The 24,551-nt window shown below is 36.4% G+C and overlaps 2 protein-coding genes across 4 annotated transcripts in view; both read left to right on the top strand.

Moving 5' to 3' along the window:
- Positions 1–20,099, top strand: part of LOC306850810 (inositol-tetrakisphosphate 1-kinase-like) — a 43,695-nt gene extending 23,596 nt beyond the window's left edge. For both annotated transcript variants that reach the window (XM_079386706.1, XM_079386707.1), the window contains exons 4-11: positions 4,072–4,197; positions 6,033–6,150; positions 14,388–14,486; positions 15,697–15,737; positions 16,138–16,303; positions 17,442–17,509; positions 17,665–17,827; positions 18,729–20,099. In XM_079386706.1, the coding sequence (XP_079242832.1) occupies positions 4,072–4,197; positions 6,033–6,150; positions 14,388–14,486; positions 15,697–15,737; positions 16,138–16,303; positions 17,442–17,509; positions 17,665–17,827; positions 18,729–19,048 (1,101 nt within the window). In that variant the 3' untranslated portion in view covers positions 19,049–20,099. The remainder of the gene's footprint in view (positions 1–4,071; positions 4,198–6,032; positions 6,151–14,387; positions 14,487–15,696; positions 15,738–16,137; positions 16,304–17,441; positions 17,510–17,664; positions 17,828–18,728) is intronic.
- Positions 20,100–22,796: 2,697 nt separating this feature from the next.
- Positions 22,797–24,551, top strand: part of LOC306850000 (echinoderm microtubule-associated protein-like 5) — a gene marked incomplete at its 5' end in the record, with an annotated part of 83,084 nt that continues 81,329 nt past the window's right edge. For both annotated transcript variants that reach the window (XM_079385406.1, XM_079385405.1), the window contains one exon: positions 22,797–22,993. In XM_079385406.1, the coding sequence (XP_079241532.1) occupies positions 22,797–22,993 (197 nt within the window). The remainder of the gene's footprint in view (positions 22,994–24,551) is intronic.

The raw sequence follows: 24,551 nt of genomic DNA, 5'->3' as shown, positions 1-24,551 counted from the left end.
GAATGAAGAAAAGGAAGTGGGTCTTAGCATCATGAAAAGATAAGATAATACCAATACCATTGGAGAAGTATTGAAACACTCACACATTACGCACATATTAGATACGTGCAGGTCTTAAACTTAAAGGGACAGTACTAAACATGCTGCCGACTGTCATTTAAGGGATAGTTCACCCTAAAATTTAACTTCTGTCATTATTTACTCACTCACGTTGTCCCAAACCCGTATTAATTTCTTTCTAGTGCTAAACACAAAAGAAGATTTTTGAAGAATCTTGGAAACCAAACAGTTGTTGGTCTACATTGCAATCCTATGGAAGTCACTGTGGACCAGCAACTGTTTGGTTTTCCACCTTCTTCAAAATAGCGTTTATGTTCAGCAGAAGAAAGAAACTCATTCAGGTTTAAAACAACTTTTGAGTAAATGATGGTATATATATAAAACACTGTGACCGAATCGACAGACAGATGACAGAATTTGTATTCTTTAATGTTAAACAACAAAACACAAAGAGAAAAAAATTAACTCGCTACTCTTGACTGAAAAAAATACAGTTGCTTTAATTTGTTCATTCAATTTCCTGAATGCTCCTGCTAGATATGCCTATTGTACCTGAAAATAAAGCACTGTTTGTTTTATTTGTATATTATGTGTATTTGTAATGTGTATCTTTGTTCTTATTTTTTAATAACAAACATAAAATACTGACAAAGATTTTTATCTTCGCCTACTTTGACCTAAATATCCAACATTCTTTTTGACATTTTGTTACCTTGAAAGGCTTTGTCTTTATAATAGGGAAATTAGTTTGGCTGCACTGCGCAGACAAAATAGTAAAACCAACATGACAAAGAATCGTGATAAAATCGTTATATATATATATATATATATATATATAAAAACAAATTGTGATATATTTTTGCCATATCGCCCACCCCATACGTGTGTGCGTGCGTATGTATGTGTATATGTATAAAATAAATAAATACAACAAAATACAAATAAATAAATACAACAAAACATTTTCTTGCGACCTTACATGAAGTATTACGACAAAATGCATTATGAAGAAGAATTTGACCTGTTCTGCATGTGCATTAGAGCTAACATTAGCGTCATGCTACATAAAACAGTTTATGAGATTAATAGAACTCACATTAAACCACCATCGAGTGTAATAACTTCCTTTTGCGACCACATGTGTATACACTTTGGGCGGCCGCGGTACATTATAAAATAGCCCAAAAAAACCCACAACCCACGGCTCTGTAATTTTTCCCGCAACTGTAACCCTGGCAACACTGGTTTGCTTTACCCTTATCACATATGAGTATACATATCTCCCGTGCTCGCTCTCTCTCTCTCTCTCTCTCTCTCTCTCTCTCTCTCTCTCTCTCTCTCTCTCTCTCTCTCTCTCTCTCTCTCTCTCTCGGACACACTCGCTCTCTCTCTCCGTGTTCGCTTCACTTTTGTCGAGCCCGGCGCCTCATAATCACACAATCCTTGTGTCCCAATTTGCATACTATCCTCCCTATCTGCCCTAAATAGTATTGAAAATTACTAATATCATATAGAATTTAGGATGGTTAGTGTGCACATTGGGACGCAGGCGATGATGGATTACCTTCCGCGCTGCGATGACGGCAAGAAGTTGGGGTCAAACCTTATCAAATGATTAATTTGCGTAAAAAAATATGAATGCGTTCATTTTTAGATTAATCGCATGTTAACGTTGACAGCCCTAATATAATATAATATTATATATATATATATATATATATATATATATATATATGTATATGTGTGTGTGTGGTTAATGGAACACAAAACTATATATACAGACCTCTCCCAAAAACTATGCTTATTATTGTATTTTTGCATTATTAATTAACTTATTATTGTTATTATTATTATCAATGATGAGGATGATACTAAGTTTTTATATTTTTGTTATAGCAGTATTTAAGTAGTTTACTTGTTTTATGTTGTGAACAAAACTTTGAGAATATAGGAGTATTATATTGATATTAAAATGCCTTTTTTATAACAGCATAACAAAGCTCTGCTCTCAAATGTAAAAAATGACTGTACAATATTCTGTACAGTGCAACAGTTGAGATGAGATTTCCTCATAAATGTATGATGAAATACCTGTACTGGTAAGAACTGATCTGATCTGATTATATCACTGTATTGATTTTCCAGCACCTGTCTTCATGAAGTATTATGCACTGAGTAACTGTAGTATATTCTATATTAGAGATCTGTCTCCTGTTAATTTATAGCCCCTCCGCGTGAAGGAGGAGCTGCTGTTTAGCCAACAGACTGTCTGAGAGAGAGAGTCGCAGTGTTTTACCTTGCTTAGCAGGGACAAACACAATAGTAGGCTGTCAGGAGTGTGTTTCCACTGTCCACAGGGCTTGTGGTGGAACGGCCTGTCCGTGTACAGTAAGCATGAGATTATCAGAGGCAGAACAGGTTTGTCAGCACATCAGCACCTTGGGATTTGAGCTCCGTGTAGTCTGGAGTTGCTGTATGAATGAGTTTTTAAAAATCGCCGCGTTTCAGAAAGGTGGAGCATAGAGGAGCAACAATAATGTACAGTATGTGGAAAATAATGTGTTTTTTGAACCTCGAACCGCGTAAACACATTGCATTACACCAAATACAGAAATCATGTTCTTTTTAGCAACATCATATAACCCCTTTAACATCGATGCCTGCCCACTCAGGGGACGGCCCGTGCTGGAAACGAGTGGAAGGGAAAAAACAACTAAATATAAAGCCGCTGTGGAAAGTCAGATGGGTTTAAACATTCAACCATACAAGGAAATGGATTGTGTCCCTGCAGCTCTCGGCCATAAATAGTCTATTGCAATTTTTTTAATGTAAGGGTTATTGTGCAAATTGATTTTAAACATGCCACTCGTTTAATCTGTCACAGAAATGACAGGGTGGATCTCTAGGTACCAGCGTTCTGAGATTCAAAAACAGCTCAAATAAGGATTCAGCTTTTTGATCAGATCATTGGAAAATATAATGGAAACATTATGTACTTTTTTGTACACTCAAGACACATTCTTTTTAATGATATAAGATGAAAACACAAGATCATATAATACTCTAAAACAGCCAGCCGCAAGACAAATTTACATGTGACACTATAACACATTTATTGTTTACATTCATTATTCATTAACTACTGCCATGTAATATCTTTGTACTCTTTATTCCACTTGCTGTGGACATGGATGAGGTTATCAAAGTCAGCAATACTGCTTTAAATTAGTTGGTTTATAGCATTATATATTCTGTTTTCAATTCCAGAATCGCAACCAGTAGTGTAAATGTTCTTTTTAACTTAAAATAATACAAAATAGTGTATGATACAATATTGAATTGGTAAATAAAGTAAAAAATAAATAGTTAGTTTTGCTATTTTGGTGGCAAAAGTGGTAAAATGCTTATACAACATTATCTTTTCACCTTTTGAGGCACTCGTTCATGATGTTATTAAAGTTCTAAAAATCTTTATTGGAATTGTTCTCCCAAAAATGAAACATTTGTCATTTTCTCACTCACCTTTTACAATATTTGATGTGTTCTCTGTATTTATCCTTTTTTTTAATTATTAATTATTTGAACATTTTAGTTGTGTGGATGAGAATTTAAAAAAATATATATATATTTGTGTTTTTTTTTTTTTAGATGAAAACATTTTTGGGGTTTGACACAAGGGTGATAATAGGATGATAGAATTTTTGGGTGAACTGTCCCTTTAATGCAGTTTTACAGTCCTGTCTGCAAGAGTGACTCAACTTCAATTTGTTTCATGTTGTTTTTCTTGAACTCAAATTCTACAGGCATATTCATATGTCAGCCATGCATTAATATTATTCTGGAAACACAGAGAATAGGATCAGTAGACATCATTTTGTTCAGTACATGTAGTGTTAATCTATATTAAACTCAGTGGTATTTAACATCATTGACCTTTGACCTTGTCAGCACTGCTGTAGATTCATGCTCTGAGTGTAAATGATGACCTTTCACCCTTCCCGTTCTCTGCAGCTTGACCTGAGTCAGCCGTTAGAGGAGCAGGGTCCCCTGGACGTCATCATTCACAAGCTAACAGACCTGATCCTGGAAGCAGATCAGCATGACACCCAGTCCCTGCTGCTGGTCCAGCGTGTGCAGGTGAGAGGCGTGCAGAGGGCCTGTCTGATGTGTGCTGTGCTCTTCAGCCCCTGCCTCGATCTACAGCTCTGATTAGGATGCAGGAATTTCAATCTGATTAAAGGCTGGAATACACTACACAACTTTTGCCCAGATTTTTCCCCCGATTAACTGTCTGCATAAGTTGACGCTTGTTGCTGAAAGACAGAATCAACTTGCAGATTGGACTGATTTTTTTTTAAAACCTAGTGTATGACGGTCACACACCGTCACAGATAATGGTCACAGACCATTATTTTTTAGCTTCAGACTCCGATTCTATTATTATTATTTTTTTACCTAAATGTGATGTCTTTGCCATTCACTTGTAAGTGAAAGTATGAGTATTTATCATCGTGAGAGAGGTTTTGCATTGTTAATAGTGCATAAAGTTTCAGCCTCATTTTTATTTTCAGAAAGAGACTACATGTAGTTTTTCTTTTATATATAGTTTCAACCTCAAATTATAGGGATGTGCTGGTACAGTAATATACTGACAGTGTAATAATATAATTTTTTTTTTTTATCTTTCCATCTTGTATTATAATTTGTGTACATTCGTTTCCTACAGCTCAGTTCCATGGCTTCTGAAATTCGAAAATTACATAATAATATAATGTTTATTGTTACAAAATATTTCTATTTTGAATAAATGCTGTTCTTTTGAACTTTTTATTCATCAAAGCGTCCTGCAAAAGGTATCACAGTTTGCAAAAAATATTAAGCAGCACAGCAGTTTTCAACATTGATAATAAATCAGCATTTTACAATGATTTCTGAAGGATCATGTGACACTGAAGACTGGAGTAATTGCTGATAAATTTAGCATTGCATCATAGGAATAAATTGTAATTGAAATATATTAAAATAGAAAAGTTATTTTAAATTGTAATATTTTACAGTATGAATTTTTTGTATTTTTGATCAAATAAATGCTGGCTTTGGGAACAGATTTCTTTCAAAAACATAAAAAAGACATAATATTTATAGTTATTCCAAACTTTTGACTCGTTGCAAGTGTGAATATTTTGATATATTTAATTTTATTATATATTAATTCAGATTTCGACTTTAATTCAGATTCCCATCCTACAACTGTTTTTGTTTTGTCGTCTTATGAAATGTCACCTCAGGTACTCACCTCTAAATCGCTGATCCTCTTAATGTTCTTAAACAAAGCTCTCTCCTAAGACTGCACTCCACTAAGCATGCACTTAATGTATATTACATAGATTTACATAAGACACAGAATGAGCTGAACACTGAAATAATATTTACTCTAAACCCTATGAAAACTTGATCTTATTTAAATTTTTTTTGCTGTTGTGTAACCTTTTTTGCCCATTTAATCAGCGCTGGTAGAATGTGTCTTTGCACATTCTGTTATGTGAGTTGATTTGATCTAACAATCAGTACACTGGGATCAGCAACTACATTTTCCATAAATGACAGTAAATGACTGATGGAAATGGTAAAACGCATGAGAAAAGAATGCATTTCCTCATATTCTGTCAAATGTTATCATATGATTGGAGTGAATGGGGGTAGTGGAGAGAAAGACAGTGAGTGGTTATGTATGCCAACTGAATGCAAGACTGTGAGGTTGTTTCTTTTACATAACAGCAGTGTAACGGGCTTCATGTGTACATGTTTTCGTATGTGTGGCGAGTTCATTCATGCATGCCAGTTTATACTTGTTAGATAACTGCCTTTTAACAACACCAGTAAGTAATGTGAGAAGATATCAGTTAGTCACGTTATTGACTGCTGTCACCTGCACGCCTTCCTTGTTGTGACCTGTTCCACTGGTCTTGCAGGATTATATTGATGCTCACCCAGAGACCATCATTCTTGACCCACTTCCAGCCATCCGAACTCTACTGGACCGCTGCAAATCCTACCAGCTGGTGCACAGGATAGAGGATTGCATGAGAGGTACTGTGATCAGCACCCAATTTTCAGGTTATACCAATGGGGATCTGCCCAACAAAAAAAGCACAGAGTTTGTAGTTGAATGGGGATGAAATGAACTGTTGAATCTGGTCAGAGCTGTAACACAGCAGTTGGCATGTTGAGCTGTGGTGCTCATGCAGGTAAAACAGGTTTGAGTCTGACCTGCAACATGTTCATATTCCGTTCTTTCGCTTTGCTTAAAAGAATAGTTCTCACAGAATGTTAATTTCTGGTATAATTTACTCACTCATTATCTTTTTTCTTCAACAAGGTTAGAAAATATCCTCCTGACTGCTCTTTTCCATATATATAAGAGATTGGGGACTGGGGCGGTCAAGATCCAAAATTACAAAAAACACAAACGTATCGTAGAAATGACTCATGCACTAATTTTGAAGCCATGTGATAGTTTCGTGTGACAAACAGACTGAAATTGAAGTCATTATTCACTGGAAATCTTAAGAGCCACCTTATAGGTCTGCTTGTTCATTCGGAAAGTAAACCGTATCTGATTAGTTTGTGAATGAATTGCTCTTCGAATCTAATTTAGTAAATAAATACTTTTATGTAGTTAACAAAATTGGTTTCTACCTGATCGGATCTTAACTGATTCTACAATCCGCTGCATTTGGCTTCAGGAGACTTTAAATATAGTGCATGAGTTATAGCTTTTGTGTGCTTTTTTTATTGCTGCTTTTGCATTGTTTTCTGAAGTTTCTCTGCTGCGTGCCTAATCTATTCTCTCTTTTATGCGTCCCTCTCCAGCGTGTCCCGTCTCTGGTAACTGCATGATTGTAATGCAGTTTATGTGCATATCCGGAACAGAAAAAAAAATCCATTGCTGATCGTAAATTATAAATTAATTTAATATTGCACTGTTTCATGATACTTCAGCTGGTATAATATCGTAACATGATTATGGTATAGTGACAACCCTGCATTTTGTATTCCAGAGGAAAGCCATAGTTTTAATGCAATATAAGGCTGAGCGAATAATGACACTTAATAATGAACTCATTTTTGGGTGAATTGATCTCTTAAATAGTCGATATCTCCAGAACACCCGTATGATAGCAGCCTCATCTCCCCTCCACAGAAAGCATTTGGTTCTTCCTTGAGCAGGCGCGTATTTGTCTTTGTGGGCATCATGTGTGTCCGGGTTCTATTGAACCAGACGTGACAGATGGTTATGTAACAAAATCATCTGTAAGCCCCCAGTCTGTGTCTCTCCTTTTCTTCTTTTGCCCTGATATCAGTGCCTCCCACTCTTTATCTAGCAAAAACAAGACATGTTCGGTTTCTCTGCAAACATTTAAATCAAAGTAATTACATGATATGTCTCTAAATACACCAAATTAATAACAATTAATCACATATGTAAGTATTTTCTGAAAAAGACCCGAAATGAAGAATTCAAAACGTAGCATTCTTGAGTTGTCTTTAAATTTTATTTAAATTAAATTAATTAATAATTTTTTTTTTTTTTGCCAAATCATGGCCCTTGTCATGCTTTTCCCTATTAATGTCCCTTTTTAGACACCGTGTCAAGATTAAAAGTAGTTTATCTTCTGTGTTTGTGGATTACCAGTAGACTCACAAAAAGCTTTCTCCAATTGTAGGAGAATCATTCGAATAATTTTCGTTTAGGTCAGGTGGTACTAAACGCTTTAAACTGCAACACGTTAAATTGACATCTCAATGTTAAACATGCTGCAATGTAAATGCTAGATTGGATGGCTTCAGTACTTGCAGATAACACAACTACCAAATTACACCCTGGCCATCTGTCACCCTCTCTGTTTGTTTGGTCCTCTCACATTCACAGGCGGACACAGCGCCACATCCCTCTCTTTAGCAACAGTAAGCATGTCTGACAGTGGTTACCATAGCAACACAAGTGGCAGCCGCTCTAGATATTCTAAGCATAGCAGCGTTCACACCATATTGGGTAAAATAGTTTTCGGCATTGACTGAGATATATTTATAATCAACATTTCTCTCATCTTCACTTCAGTTTTTCACTAAATGTCTTGCAATGCATTGTGGGCTTTTATGCTTGCATGATTTTATGCAACGTCAGTTTTATTGTCTGCTAAGAATGCGTGCTGGCACTGATTTTAAAAATATGCATAAAAATGTAATCTCACACAATTAATGCAGTTTGTTTTGGGGTATTATTGGTTAATCTTAGGACTGCACAATTAATCTAAATAAAATCGAAAAGGCGATTATGGCTAAGTGCGATTTATCAGATCACAGAGGGTGTGACTGAATATATGTGCTGCGAGTAAAGTGCAGCACTGTGTTTTTACACGTGAGCAGCTCATTATCCACCAGTGTTTGCAGCATCTTAGAGTGGCTTGATTCACAGTAAATGCTGCTCCACACAAACTCCATCTCTGCATGTGCTCTGAGTTCTTATAGCTTTAACATGCTTTTGTAGGGGAAACCAAACGCACCAAATATGGGACGAAACACGCAGTGGTACAGAGCTAATGCCGTACTGTCATTGCCATGGCTCAATGGACCAAGCGTCCAACTCAACATCATAGAGAAAACGTGTTTCTATGATGGATGGGGCAGCCCAAAATGATCTCACCAGTGCGGCGCTGACCAATTACACATTTGTGTAATGTGCAATATTGTGCTGAATGAAGAACTTAACAATAACAACTATAATACAAAAATAATAATTCTGTCATGACAACTCTCTGAGAGTTTAGCATGGTAATATACATGGCAAAGTTAATGTGTTTTGTCTTGGTGGAATACATCTGCTACACTTGTTGCTGGTGCGGCAGAGCAAGTACTGAGACTTGCCACTGCCAATACATCCACAAACATGCTGCTGTGAGCATGTAAGAAATACTGCTGCTGCACATATAACACATAATAACCCCCATATACAGCTTACATAATTCACCCTGTAGCAGGGGGAGCTGGGGAAGGTGGAGGGTTTCTGAAACATGCTGCAGCAAGCACTAATCAAGTATTTGAATGTTGAACAGCAAGCACATTGGCAGCTGATACAAAAAGAACCAATCAGCTGGGCGATACATTGCATGCGATATGCATGCACATCGCGTCAGTAAAGCCAACTGACGAGATGCTATGCAATATCGCTTTAATTTTCGCAGATGAATCGCCTTTGATGACCAAATTTTGCAGCCTTACATACAAGCACAGCAACCTAGATTTGTTTTTAGAACTTTTTAAATCACAATTGTAAAAATCCCTATTTTTTTTTCTCCCAAATTGTGCAGCCTTAGTTGGTAATTTGTTCATGCTCTGGTTAACATATTGTATTATTCAGTGTTTAAAACGACAACAAAAAAACAGCAATAATAATAATAATAATAATAATAATTTATTATCATTATTATTAAATTGTTTATTTGTTTTATTTTGTGATTTTAAATTAAATACTTAATTTAAATACTGCACTGTATATTATACTGCACACATTCTGTTAACATTTTTAACATATAATACAGGTGATGAGGGTTTTCTCGCAACTAGACAAATGGACAAGTGTAATACTGCCTGGAAAAAGTTAGCCATGGGCACTGTTTATTTCCAGTAAGAGGGACGAGGTGACATGGAATGTAGAGCTGGCGAAATCCTGTGAATAAAACTGAGACAGATGAGTGAGAGTGGCTGAATGTGCCTCTGAGAGGATCTGCCATGGACTCGCTGACATCTGCAGGACAGGAGGCATGCTACAGATCATTTTCACCAAACATTTTCAAACATCCACTAAAGACGAAATCTAAAATTCTGTATGGAATTGTTGAACTGAGGATTGTGGGTTTTATTTTTTTATTTTTTTATTTTGTACCTTTTGGTAGCTCACTAGGTTTTTGGAAAGGAGCTATGATCTATGATCTGTGCATCAGTTGATGAATTCCCACCTGTGTTCACCAGCGCACAGGAAGTCGCCCACGCACTGGTGCTGTAATGAATGCTGTTTGTCATCCGAGTCCACGCTTATTTCTAGTCTATTTCTTAATGAGACGCCTAGTGGTTAGCGCCACTTTTTCTGGCTCCACTCTCATACATATGACTCATGCACATCCTGAAGAGCTTCACCTAAACATGGTCCTGCTGTCTTGCATTCTGTCCATGGAGACGAAGCAGGACACCATTTGTTTGTGCATGAGAGTATTTCAGCCTTTATAAGGCAACGATTCACACCTTTAATTCATTGCTGGATCTGCTTTCATGGCATTGTTTAGCTTTCCCTTTTATTACCATTGATCAACAAAGTTTTTTTTTTTTTAAGTTTCAGTTTTGGTACTGTTTTACCTGACATTGCACACTTTTCCCGTTCCTTGTGGGAAATTTTGGTCTTAGACATTCAGTTTAACCTTTATTAGATTTTTAGAGTACAGAATAGTCAGATTTGACAAAACCACTATCACCCGAAACGAAGGTATGAATGGATGGAGGAAGAGGCTCATATGATATTAGACTTCCAGTCTATGCTGTCCGGAGCCAAAACTCCAATTTATAAATGTGTTCTAAACATTCCATAAATGTCATATAAACGTCTCGGCTGGCTCCGGCAGGTCTGCAGAGAGCTTGAAGTGTTTAGACAGAGCGGAGATTGATCCTGGACCCTCGCTGAGCCAGAAACAGGAACCTCACTAAGCGTTTGTACCTGCTAAAGAGGATCTCATTACTCTTCCCTTTTTATTTACAGAACAGCTCTTGGCTAATTTAAATGGAATTTACATTTCTAATAATAAATTGCGTATTCGCAGCCATCAAAATTACCTAACATCTCTGCATTGAAGTCTTGCACAATTATCTTGCAGAACTTTGCATCTGACTTGCTGTTGATTGCCACAGAAATAATTTCGACCTGGCCCTCAGTTTGTAAAATCAGACGAAAAACAGATGGTGAAAAAAGCACAATGCAAGTCTATGGGGCAACTGTTCCAGAAACATAACCCTCTACATATTGTTACAGCATTTACGTGAATTGGACAGGAATAATTGTCTTTTTTGAGCATCTAGGTTAGGGTTATCTAGGCTATGGTTTGCTTCGACTAAACAGTACATGTACCTGCTAAAAAAAAACAATAGAAGCCCAATAGAAACCATCACAGAAATTCCAGTGGTATCCATTAAAATACCATTATGAACCATTAGCTTTTTCAAGTAAAACCATTACAAAATTCCTTTTTTTTTAGTGTGTTTTGGGCATTTTTCCAATAGAATCCATTACATACCAGTAGACACCATTATAGTTTCCGTTTAAAACCAATACAATTCCCGTTAGAACCATTAAATCTATTACATTTTCTATTGTGTCTTGGGTAGGGTTCTATTGTTTTTTTCAGCAGGATAGATAGTTACGTAACATCATCATTTGAGTGTATCGCATGAGCGTTACACGTTTACTAAATTTACGTGGTCTTGATACTTCATAATTTTTCATATTTGCATAAACGGTGCCCCATACTTCTATTGCAAGTGCATTACTATATTTGTTTCAGTTTATTAAAAACAAACAACACGCTGGAAATATTTCCCACCCGAACACGCAAGTCTGGATTTCATTGTGGTTTAAATGTTTATAAATGGTAATCGTAGGTTGCTCACACCACTTAACCGCTTGTCGGAGATTGCTGCTGCCCTTTTTTACAGGCTTTCATAAATGCTTATGTAAGCTTCCTCTGGAATAGGAGAACAAAAAGCTAGCAGCTGGATAAATGGACCAGCTCTGATAAGAAAACCAGCACAGCTCTCTCCATTTCAACACTACCGGATATTTCAACAGCGATACCATTATTTATTAACTCAAAAGCTAGATAGACAAAACAGGAAGTGAATGGCTAGCTTGCGATTTTGTTCCTTCAGGGGTGACTTTGACCAATCAGTACTGACCTTTTTGGTCGACTAACTGTTTTTGCTCATTTGAGTTAATATTGCGTTACACTACAATTCAAAAGTTCGGGGTCAGTATTAGCCTACTGTTAATTAAAAGAAATTAATACTTTTGTTCTCCAAGGCTGCACTGAATTGATCAAAAGTAAAGACATTGATAATATTACAAAAGATTAGATTTTGACAGCACTAAAAAATTATACAAATAATTTCCATTTTAAAATGCATTAAAATAAGAAATGGTTAGTTAAAATTGTAAGAAGTTTTCATAATATTTCAGTAGTTTAGAAAAGTGTTATTTTGCCATCTCTTAAAGTAAGCTGTGTCAAAGTGTTTCATAATGTGTACTAAAACCCTCGAGTCATGTTGAGTGTTTTCTTCAGCTTTGAAAAGCATCTCATCATCAGTTTTGCTACTTCTCCACACAGGCGGTTTACCGTGATCATATCAGCGCACTGTGTCATCGGCCTGTTGAGGCTCAGCTCAACTCATTTCCTGTGCTACGCTTAAAAAACCTCCTAAAGCATGCCTTATCTGCCTAGATAACAGCATGACTGGCATCCGGCTGAAAGCATGTAATGCTACAAAGCAGATTCATTCACAGGACCTCTTCGGAAGTCAGAAGAGCCTATTCCCAAGTTAAGCCCAGTATGCATCTCTGTTTTGATGATGCATCCCTCTCCGATAATGTGCCTCCAGTTGGAATTTGCAAACTTAGCTACTCATTCACAGCTATTGATGCTTTTGTTCCGTCTGTTTGCTCATCTGAGCGATACCCAGGACAGTGAGAGTACAGTATTTTCAAACAAAGCCTTGAACCCACGGGTCAAATTGCTGCGCTTCTATTGACTGGCTCCTGCATTATGCAGAGCGAGTCAGGCTTAGTGCCTTATGTCCATTGTTCTCCATTCGGTAAAATAAATAGGGAAGTAAAGGCAACCAGAGGGGTAATTGATTACAGGAGACCTTACACAAGTTGTTTTATGAGAGTCGCGAGGGATAACATATATACTTTTACCAAATAACATCATCTCTGTAAATGCATCTAGTTACTCTCATCTAACTAGTCCTGCCTAATCAACAATTCAAATGTCTTTTAAATAGTTTTTGCTTCCCGTTTCCCTTCTTAAATGATCTTCACCACTGGTCAGTGGGAGTTTTATTGCGTTGATATTTGTGACCTTGGACCACAAAATCAGTCATAAGGCTCAAAACTGAGGTTTATGCATAATCTGAAAGCTGAATAAATAAGCTTTCCATTGATTTGTGGTTTGTTAGTATAGGACAAGATACAACTATTAGAAAATCTAAAATCCGAGGGTGCAAAAAATCTAAATATTGAGAAAGTTGCCTCTAAAGTTGTCCAAATGAAGTTCTTAGCAATGCATATTACTAATCAAAAATTAAGTTTTGATATGTTTGCAGTAGAAAATTTACAAAATATCTTCAAGGAACTTTATTTAATATCCTAATGATTTTTGGCATAAAAGAAAAATCGATTATTTTGACCCATACAATGTATATTTGGCTATTGCTACAAATATAAATGTGCGACTTATGACTGGTTTTGTGCTCCAGGGTCACATGTGATATTTAATGCTTGGTATATTTGAATTTATTAGTGTTTGTTGGTATAACTTGCGGGTAGTCATAAATTACCATAAAATTAAAATGGATAATTCTTTATTTATAAATATGTGTTGTGTGTATATATATATATATATATATATATATATATATATATATATATATATATATATATATATATATATATATGTGTATATATGTGTATGTGTGTGTGTGTGTGTATATATATATTAATTTGCCCATGCACATAATTTTTTATTTTTAATTTGTAATCTTTAATCAAAAACATATCATCTAAAAATAACATTAACTTCCACATTTTTGTCATTGCCCTCCAATTTTCATTTCATTCTTTTTATTTAATTTAATTTATTTCATTTTTTAAAGCTCTGTGGCCCCATGTGCAAAGATGTCAGATTTCAAATGACATACTTCTAGGTTCCTGTGTCAGCCAATTAACTGCCATTTAAGATAAATAAAAATGCTAACGGATAATGTTTTTCATGTATTTTAGACCTCTTCAGTTACAGTTTTTTTGTTGTTGTTTTTTTAAGCTTTTGGTCATATGATGAGCATCACTTTGACCTTTGCTTTTTCCCTCTGTTTCTTGCTGTTCTGATGGCAGTGCACCTACTAGACCAGTGCAAAACCAGCATGGACCTCGATGAAATTTCATTAATTCATATAACATTCATGCAGGACTCAACCTGTCTCTTCCTGTCTCTTGTCGCTCTCTGCAGATGTGAGGATCTGTTCTCCTCCATTTATGGTGCTGAACAGTGAGTGTGGCCCAGACACGCTGGAGCAGATCAAGCAGCACGGTCTTACATTCCCTTTCAGTAAGTTCCAACCTTTTCCTTTCTGAAACAGAAAAGAATAAAGTTTAACCAAGGGACCTCGTTCTATAAATCCCGCACTAAAGGTGCAGTAACATTTACAAATGTTGGTGGGTAAAACCCATTAATTTCAAAAGGAAATCCACACAATCATGAATTTCATGCGAGGCGAAATGTTCAAGGTAGTCTAGTGAATTCACCATGTAGATAGCTGCATATTTGATCTCCCTTATCTTTTTGAATGTGCAGCTGGTAGGAAAGCGACCTTTTTAAAATAAGAGTCATAGTATATTTCGGGTTTGTGTATATATAAATCCCTCCATTATGTGCAAAATATATTTTTTCCTGCTATTATTGGTATTTTGGTTACGCAATAAGCTGTATCTAGTATTTAATTCAACGGAAGCTCTTGTGGCTTCTCTCTTCTTTCACGCTGCTCTCTCACAGGAAGTAACGACTAAGAACATTATTTCACATTCAGTATTTATATATTTGGTAGTATAATATTTTGGTACAATAATTTTTTTATTGCTTTTCACGTATCGGCAAAATCCAAAACCTAAAGCTGTAATGCTACTTTTAATGCTATTTTTTAATGTAATTTTTATTTCCAGCATATTTCTAACATGAAAAAATTAACATGAAAAGTGTGCAAAATTTTCAGTAATTGTTTGGAAGTATGGAAAAGATTATTTAAAGCCAAATTGTTGTTTAAAACTAGACTTAAAAACAACCCAACAGTGTAAATACCAAATTCTGTGGTAAAAGTACAGACTTGGCAACACTGACCCTTTCCAATAAATGTCTGTAAAGCTTATATGGATTTTACTAAATTATCTTTTATTAAAATTAAAATACAACATCCTGAACAATGGATGTCCCCCCCCCCCAGACTTTACATATATATTGAATAAGAAACATGTTTTACTTTAAACATGCCCTGTTTTGCATTTGTATGTGTGCTCCAGCCTAATTAAGTAAAATGACCTGATATACATGATTTATTTTGAGATTGCATGTTTTTTTTTTCAGTTTGGACCTATGGCATTAATTTTATTTGTGCCTAAAAGAAGTCTTAAATTTGATTTTAGAAACTGAGGGGACTACTCCTGACTACAAAGACTGTTTTCACTAATGTCCCTTTTTTTAGGAGTTGCATTATTAACTCATTCACCACCTTAGAGTGTTTTTCTTTTCTTCTCATCTTGCACAGTTTGCAAAACACGGGTTGCTCACGGAACTAACTCTCATGAGGTAAGAGACTTTTCTAACTCTGCTTTTGTGAAATGTGACCACAGAGGTCACGAAACACTAATACGCACAAAGCAATGTTTCAAAACCCAGTGAGCTGCCTACATAGGCAGCCTCCTTTGAAGTCGGCATTCTAAGTGAAATTGAACCTCAGAAGTAACTAAGGAAAATTCAACTCTACACCTAAGATTTGGTTAGCATCCACTTGATATGCACAAAAAGTTCTTTTATAGTGAAAAAATTCTTCAGATTATTAAAATGTTTGAAATGTTCACTCAAATGTTCTTTGTGGACCCCAAAATGATGGAATTAAGCCATTTTGGAAGCTTTATTTTTAAGTGTATTCATCACTTTGAATATATAAGTTCATGTTTCTGTCTCTTCTCACTCTGTTCCTTTGCAGATGGCTATAATATTCAACGCAGAGGACCTAAAGGACGTGAAGCCACCGTGTGTCATCCAGAGTTTTATAAACCACAATGCCGTGCTCTATAAGGTGTTCGTGGTGGGCGAGTCGCACACTGTGGTGGAGAGACCATCACTCAAGAACTTCCCCTCTGGACCATCTGGTAAACCTTCAGCCCACACTTCAGCTCTTTATAAATGTTATTTCCATGAAAGGCCACTGCTGCGATATGGTTCGTTTCACCTCGATTGGACCGTTCAGTTTGTTTAGGCGTGATTTACGTTATAGCATTCCCGCTGTATAACCCAGATGTCTTTGCATAGCTGACTTTGCAGTGAAAAGAGTCGATCAAATTTTGCTGCTACCCAGTCAGCAGAAGCGCTTACCCGAGTCTGGTTTCCACTGCAGGCTGCTGTAAAGTATGGTCCGTTTGCATATGCTAATGTACTTGGAGTCCATGCAAACCAGTTACGGTTACTGGGAAAGCGACCTGTTAGTTTAATGCAAATTCAGGGTCAGCTCTGTGCCTAAACTCATGCTGAACTCCACAAAGCACAAATACATATGCCTTGCCTTCCAGCAGTATTCAAATGGGAAAAAACCTGTTTAGAAAATTAAAACACAGAAAAAAAGGGAGGTGCAGTGTTTCTAAAGACAGATCAGGCTGCTAATGATTTCTAAGAATTCTGTGAAGAATTGAAGAAAAAAGCTGGTTAATTTCTTAAGCAAGTTTGTGAAGTTCTTCAGTAAGATTCAGGAAATCAGAGTTTTTGCTGCAGTACTTTTCAGTGTATATATTTTTTATGTTTAAAGATTATATATATATATCATTTTTAAAGATAATATGTGTAAAGCCAACGAGAACTCGAATATGAAACAACATATTTAGAAGCTATACAGATGAAGAGTAAATATCTTAGGTTTAAAAATATATTATATTTGAGGATTAATAGATGTACATCATGAATATTTGGGGTGTTTTGATGTCTGCACAGAAGAAAGGAAGGCTAAATGGTGGGTTGCTGTCTCCCTTAATGAATTTCTTTACTGCCATTTGAGTGGGAGGTCATAAATCTCAGCATCCTCTTGGCAGTAGATTTTTGTGTTTTCTCCTCCTCCTCCTCCTCACTCTATTTATTCTCCCTCTCTGCCTGGCACTCCCGAAGCTTCGACTCTCTCAGCTGAACCGCAGCTCTCTGCTGCTGTCTAGTGGCTTCCTGTGCACTTGCACTCGTACACATTCACTTTTATTTAACTGACTTACAACTGAAGTGTTATTGTTTGTTTTTTATGCCTTACAGACAGAAAAGCTATTTTCTTCAATAGCCACAATGTGTCCAAGCCAGAGTCGTCCTCTGACCTCACATCTGTAAGTTCAGTTCTCTTTAGTCTACATAAAGTATTAAGTTCACTAAAGATTTATACAACAAATCCAGGTGGGAATTTAAGCATAGCCATTCAGTAATAATTGTAATAATTTTCAGGTCATAACAGAATCTGTTCTTTCCTATGCATTTTTGACAGAGGGATAATGTAGAAGGTGTTTCGCAGCCACCGAATGATGACGTTATTAGGGAACTGTGTAAATCTCTTCGGGAATCTCTCGGTGTTTCGCTCTTCGGCATCGACGTCATCATTAACAACCAGACGGGCCAACACGCAGTCATTGACATCAATGCATTCCCTGGTGTGTATCTGTTATCTGTCTAACTGCAAGGCACTTCTCCCATGCCAGATAGAGTTTATATACACAAAACCTCTAATAATTCTTACAATTTGCGCACATACACTACTGTTCAAAAGTTTGGGGTCGGTAAGATTTATTTTTTAATATATTTTGAAAGATCAAAATAGAACCAAAGCTGCATTTATTTGATCAAACATAGTAAAAACAGTAGTATTGTGAAATATTTAAATAACGGGTTTGTCACATTATTCTGACAGTTTCATACCATTTCCAGTTTTTTTTTTTGCTTTAAGTGAAAGTAATTACATATTTTCTCTACATTTTGAATGCATGTGAATGTAAATATTTTTCAACATATTTTTTAAAAATCAGGTATATTTTGAGAGCCATATCATGTTTTCTTGAGGTCATGCAATTTAATAACACAAACTAATTATATTTCATCACAATACGGTAAGGGGCGTAACATTTCTGTCTTACGCTTGAGGTATTCGGCCAATCACAACGCACAGGATAGCTGGCCAATTAGAGCACTCAGAACGATGAGCTTTGTAAAAATTGACATGTTTCAGAAAGGCGGAGCAAATAATGTCTTTTTTCAACCTTAAACCACATAAACGCATTGCATATACCAAATAGACAAAATAATGTTGTTTTTAGCAATGTCATATGACCCCTTTAAATTCCACATTTAACCCCACACAAACAAGCACACAACAAACTCTCACTTCACACAAACAGCGGCTCTGTCTCACACACAAGCATAACTATGTCTACATTGATATACATTGACTACATTGCATAGACCAATTTTTTTTTCATAGCATGTTCTCACTAAACAATTTGCATTCAAAAAACATCTTCATGACCACAAATTTGAACTTGTTTTTACTCTTCCCAGGATATGAGGGTGTCCCAGAGTTCTTTAATGATCTCCTGAACCATATTATCAGCGTCCTCCAAGACCACTCCTCCAGCGACTCCTCGGCCCCGCCTCCTCCCAGCCAGCTGCCTGCTTTAGGAGCAGGAGAGCGCAACTGCGCCCCATCCCAGGAGTGCTGCGGCATGCTCGGCAAAGAGTCGGACAGCAGCCCCTGGATCGTTGAGGGCGACGGTGGTCTGAAAGGCCCACGTCAGAGACTGGGCTGCAACACGGCCATGTCCCCCAACTTCCAACAGCACTGCGTGTCCACGATAGCCACTAAAGCCTCGTCACAATGACTGCCGTCTCCCCACTGTCCCGCCGTCCTTCCCTGAACAAATTGTGAAGACAAGCTGAATAATATACAATAACAATAATAACTATTATAAAATATCTGTAATCAAAAATAAACTAAATTGGGAATAATCATAATGATGTTGATAAAGGGCATTGGATTCTGTCTCCTATGCCTTTTGTATACGTTTTATTTTTTCATTTCTTTTTCTTCAGTCTAACAACTCCGTACTGTAATGTGAACTTTTTGCAAATGAACATTGATAAGCAGCTTTTTTTTAAAATCAGTTTTAATTTGAAGCACAGTGCAAAATTAGTGGATGTTAGTTCATTTGACACACTAGGCATGTTGGATACTGAAGCTGGAAAAGGTTCTGAAGTTTTTTTTCTTTTGTTGCTGATGGGAAAGACTAAGGCATATCAGTGTTTTTAGTGAAACTGAACACAAACAGGACACCTGAAATGTCTTTGTGCTCTGTTTAGTGGCAATCCTATATTGTGATGATCCACAGTGTATATCGTTGTGCAGCATCTACAGAGATCTTGTAGGCTGTGTGCCACTGCGTTTGATCTAGTGACGCTCCGTTATCTTTTCATAATGCTCCAGAAGACTTTCATCATCCCTCCATAAACATTGTGACACCTGACATTTTTCATGTGCATTTCAATGCATCATATCATAAGGTGTTGTGTGAAGTTGGGAGGAAACTGAACGATGAAGTTTCAGGTGAACTGTCCAGTATCATTAACGTTTTAATAGTTTTATGAAAGTTCTAAAATTCTACTAAATTAATTTTTTTTTTTTTAGATCAGTGTTGCGTTTGGTTGGACGGTTGCAAGAGGATATTCTGACATTCCCTGTATGAGTGTGGTGTTTTTTAGCAGACGGTCCTTTAAAATTTCAATATGTGTTTTGTATATGATCCAGTTTTGAAAGTCATATTTATGACTTTGCTTCAGGTTAGCACACCCTTGAAATATTTGAACAAACTGCATAAGATGGATGTTAATGTATATGTTGGGAGTTTTTTGTCTTGTTCTAATTGCAAAGAAGACCACAGCTCATCTACAAAGGGTTCAACGCTTTGATTCTTGGTTACCATTCCTCGTTTAAAAGGAAAATAGACAGATTTGTAACATATTCTTCATTATAAATGGAATAATTGCTAACTTGTTTGAAAATCACTAATGAATACAAAGTATTTGTTTTATACATCTTATCGTTAGCAAAACATTGCATTTGGTTGCTGATTTAAATCAATCTGTTTTGTAAAATGCCATGAGGCAGTTGAAGCACTAATTAATTTTAATATTTATTTAGCACTAACATCAATGTCATTAAAACCATCTGAACAATTTAGCAGTAATTTATGCATTCATTCAAATGTAATAAAGCCAAAAAGTGATTTGCAGCCAGTGATTTGGTAAATTGGACATCCAATTACAAAAATGATCATCTTCTTTGTATTCATGTTTATAAAAGAAACGTCGCCCACTTAGTGCCCATGAAGTGACATGGATTACTCCTACACGTTTGAAGACCAACAGCTTGTTTTTGTTCACTGTGAGAGGAATGAATGTGTGGAGATATTTGACAAGCAATGTCTTAATGTGGTAAACAAGAGCGGTGCGAATGGACTCTGCTCCCATTCTGGTCAGTTTATATGAAGTGAACATTTAGTGCCACTCCACTGGCCCTTTGCACCTTATGTTAATGCTTTTCTTGTTCCGATGGGGTCCATTTTTTAAGATGAATATTTTCATAGGTATACCAAACTGTGTAATATCATTTTCTATAGTAACTCACTCCATTGTTATGGAATACAAATTAAGTGGTCATTATCATTTTGATGCCATTTCAATAATAATTAGCGTTTTGTTTTTTTAAATTGGACTTGTAGCCTCTTGCTTGCAATGGGTATTTATAGTAAGTGTGTTGGAATACGTTTATATGATTGATGGGGAATGTGTTCAGATTAAGTTTGCATTTTGTACATCCTAAAAAAAATGCTCCAAGTCTGAGTCGGTTGAGAGAACGGCAGCCTTCAACACAGATTTACCTTTTGTCTCTGTACTTTTGCCTTCGTTGTGCTATCAAATAGAAAATGTCCTTACCTACTAAATTTTCTGTCTCTGTCATTTTTAATTGGTTTCAGGTCTCATATAAGACTCCCCTTACTTACATATTCATGCACCAGGCCCAAAATTAATCGGGACCATGGTTTAACACCTCTGGTTACGTCAGTATCAGAATGTGACCCAGTGCTCGATGTTTTAAGGCCATCATATGCTATTCATGTATGTCAGATGCATCCATTCGCCCATTTACTCACCTTCATGTTACATCAAACCTGTTACAATTACTTTCTCCCATGGAACACATGCATGCATAAAAGAGAGAAAACCGAAACAATGAAAATATGTGAGATGGGGTTATTATAATTAACTTAAACTAAAGCTATAAAAAAAGGTTACTTGAAATAAAGTATACAAATATTGGTAAGACTTTAGTATAGGGACAAGTGCTATCAGACAATTAATCGCATCCAAAATAAAAGTTTTTGTTTACATAATATATATGTGTGTGCACTGTGTATATTTATTATGTATATACAAATAAAAACACATACAATATATATATAAAATATTTTCATGTATATATTTATATTCATATAATTTAATATATAAACATAATATTTTTCTTAAATTTATACATGCATGTATGTGTATTTATATATACATAATAAATATACACAGTACACGCATATATTATGTAAGCAAAAACGTTTATTTTGGATGAGATTAATCACGATTAATCGTTTGACAGCACTAATTCAGGACCAATTCTCACTATTAACTAGTTTCTTATTAGCATGCCTATTATTAACATATTTAATATTAAATATAGTAACTTGATGTACCGGATATATATAGTAACACTAGAAATAAATATTAATAGAAACTATATATACATTTAAATCATTTAAATTGTATATATTTAAATAAATGACAAAATTACTAAAACTGTAAAATAAAACAAACTATAAATAATAAAAATATGTATAAAAATTGTATGATATGTGTATATGATACTATAATGACATTGATGTGAGAAAACTTGAAAAATAATTATAAGATTTTTTTTATTTTGTCCCGTTTTCTGTCTTTAACAGAAACATTGTGTATACTGGTTTTGTAAAGGTCAGCAAGAGTTCAGACCTCGCAGAGTTAAACTAGTGCACTGTAGTAGTAGGCCTACAATAAAAGCTATTAAACTGCAGTTTGTGCTAAATGAGCAGACGCCTTACGCCCTCCTCCTCCTGCTCGCCATTGGCCCACACATTTTCATTCAACTCATCCTCGCGACCTGATTGGCCAGACTCTCTGTCAGTCACTACCGCCGCTCGCGATTGGCCGGTCCCAGTTAACTAATGCGAAAAATCCATGTTCTCCGGTTTTGACATGTCACTAGAGCAAAGCCACCCGTCCGATCAGAAGTAGAGAGAGTAGCTTCATGCCTCGCACGTGTCACAAGCCTATTTACAGCGTCTGAATAAAACTGAGCATTTGCCCTAACGTTATGCAAACCGCCTAAAGTTGTGCACTTCACTTGAATTGAAGCATGTCGTCGACCCGCTTGTCTTTGGCCGGACGGGGCTGCGCTGACAGCGGACTGAGCGGATAAACGGGACTGAATGTGACGGTGAATGAAGAAGCACCAGCCCTTCGCTTCGAAGCAAAACACGACCGAACATGGCTGACAGAACAGCTCCCAGCTGTCACCTACGGCTCGAGTGGGTCTACGGCTACCGGGGACACCAGTGCCGCAACAACCTGTACTACACCGCCGCCAAGGAGATCGTCTACTTCGTCGCCGGCGTCGGAGTTGTGTACAACACACGGGAACACAAGCAGAAATTTTATTTGGGACATAACGATGACATAATCAGGTAGGCACATTCACCTGGATGTTTTAAGGAAATCCATACATTTTGTTTTTATAATTTTTTTACCAAATGCACGCCAACTTAGTAGTATTTAACTCAATGGTTGTAATGCATCGAAGCCAGTGTCAGGCTGACTAACGTTACTTATATAAGACGATGCTGTATATTTAAGATCATCACAGAGAGGCACAAAATCACTTTCCAGAACATTTTCGTTCATCGTTCCTGGCTGGTGCATTGATCTTCCAACCCCTATCCGGAATGCTCATACAATGACAATTTTTTCTCCATCCTAAAAAAATAAATGTTTTCTCTTTTCTTTAATCTTCCCCTGTCTAGCATGTACGTATAAAAGCGTCTGCTAAATGAATGCATGTGGAGAGAGATGGAGGTGTGAGTTGCTCCGCCCGGCTGCTGAAGGTGATCTGTGTCGCGCGGAGAAACTCACCACGGGACGGGTTTCTTGCATTCTGTTAACGATATTTGTGTTAGTCTGTGTACATATGCGGTAGATGGACGGTCTCGCTGTTTTGTGGCTAGTTAATAGTTGAACTTTGAAATACGCGTCTGGAGACATCTGCTTTCTCTAGCACCGTCTGGTTGTTTGTGCACGCAATATGCGTCCTTTGTAAACTGCTACTTGTTTGTAAAGGTGCGGTCGGTAGATTTCGCAACTGGGGTTTCGTCTCATTAACCAACATCTGTTTGGTTTGAAAGTGGCTTTTCTTGTGAGCTGTGCGTCATTCATCGCCTGGCAATAGATTGGATTTTATTATTATTTTTTTTGCAAATTATGGCAATTTCTTTAATGTGTGCACATTTAAAATGTAAGGTAATCTCAATACTTTCGCATGCACCTACTGTTGAATTTTTCCTCAAACATATACATTCCTCAAGCATTCACAGTGCTGAAGGGGTTGTACAGAAGAGGGTGTAAACACTAAGTTACCTGAAATGGAACTGAACCAAGGTTCCAAGAAGAGTGACAATATTTAGTATAACAGCACTGGAGCCCTTGCTATTACTTCCTCGTGTGTGTTTCTGTTCACTTTCAGCTCTGTTACTCCGCTGCACTCATATACAAAGCTCTAGCCGGCTTTCACCCTATACTTTGCCATGCTTTTATCAGATCTCAGGGAAAACTTCTTCACAATAGCGTAATTTCCTATGAATTTTCTAATATAGTATGTATGATAAAAAAAAAAAAATCAAGCACCCCTAACCCTACTCTAAACACAGCCTTCACTGGGGCATAAGCAGATCGTACGAAAACATACTAACTACCAATTAACCACCAATTCCCCAAAATGTACGAATTGCCGTGAAATGGTGTTGTCTGTTTGGTACAAAACAACAGCTCGTTTATTTAATATAATTTAATTTCTAACTACTAACTTTAATGACTAAAATTACAACAAAAAATAAATAAGGTAGGGTATAGGGTGATTATGACAAAAATCAAGTAATTTTATTACATGATAACATTATATGTTAAGATATATTAGGCTGCTGTCACTTTAAGACCTTATGCATGGATCCATTATATTGACACATGTCTGAT

Source organism: Barbus barbus, assembly GCF_936440315.1.
Source record: "Barbus barbus genome assembly, chromosome: 30".
NCBI lineage: Eukaryota > Metazoa > Chordata > Actinopteri > Cypriniformes > Cyprinidae > Barbus > Barbus barbus.
This window is presented reverse-complemented; position numbering and strand designations above follow the sequence as displayed.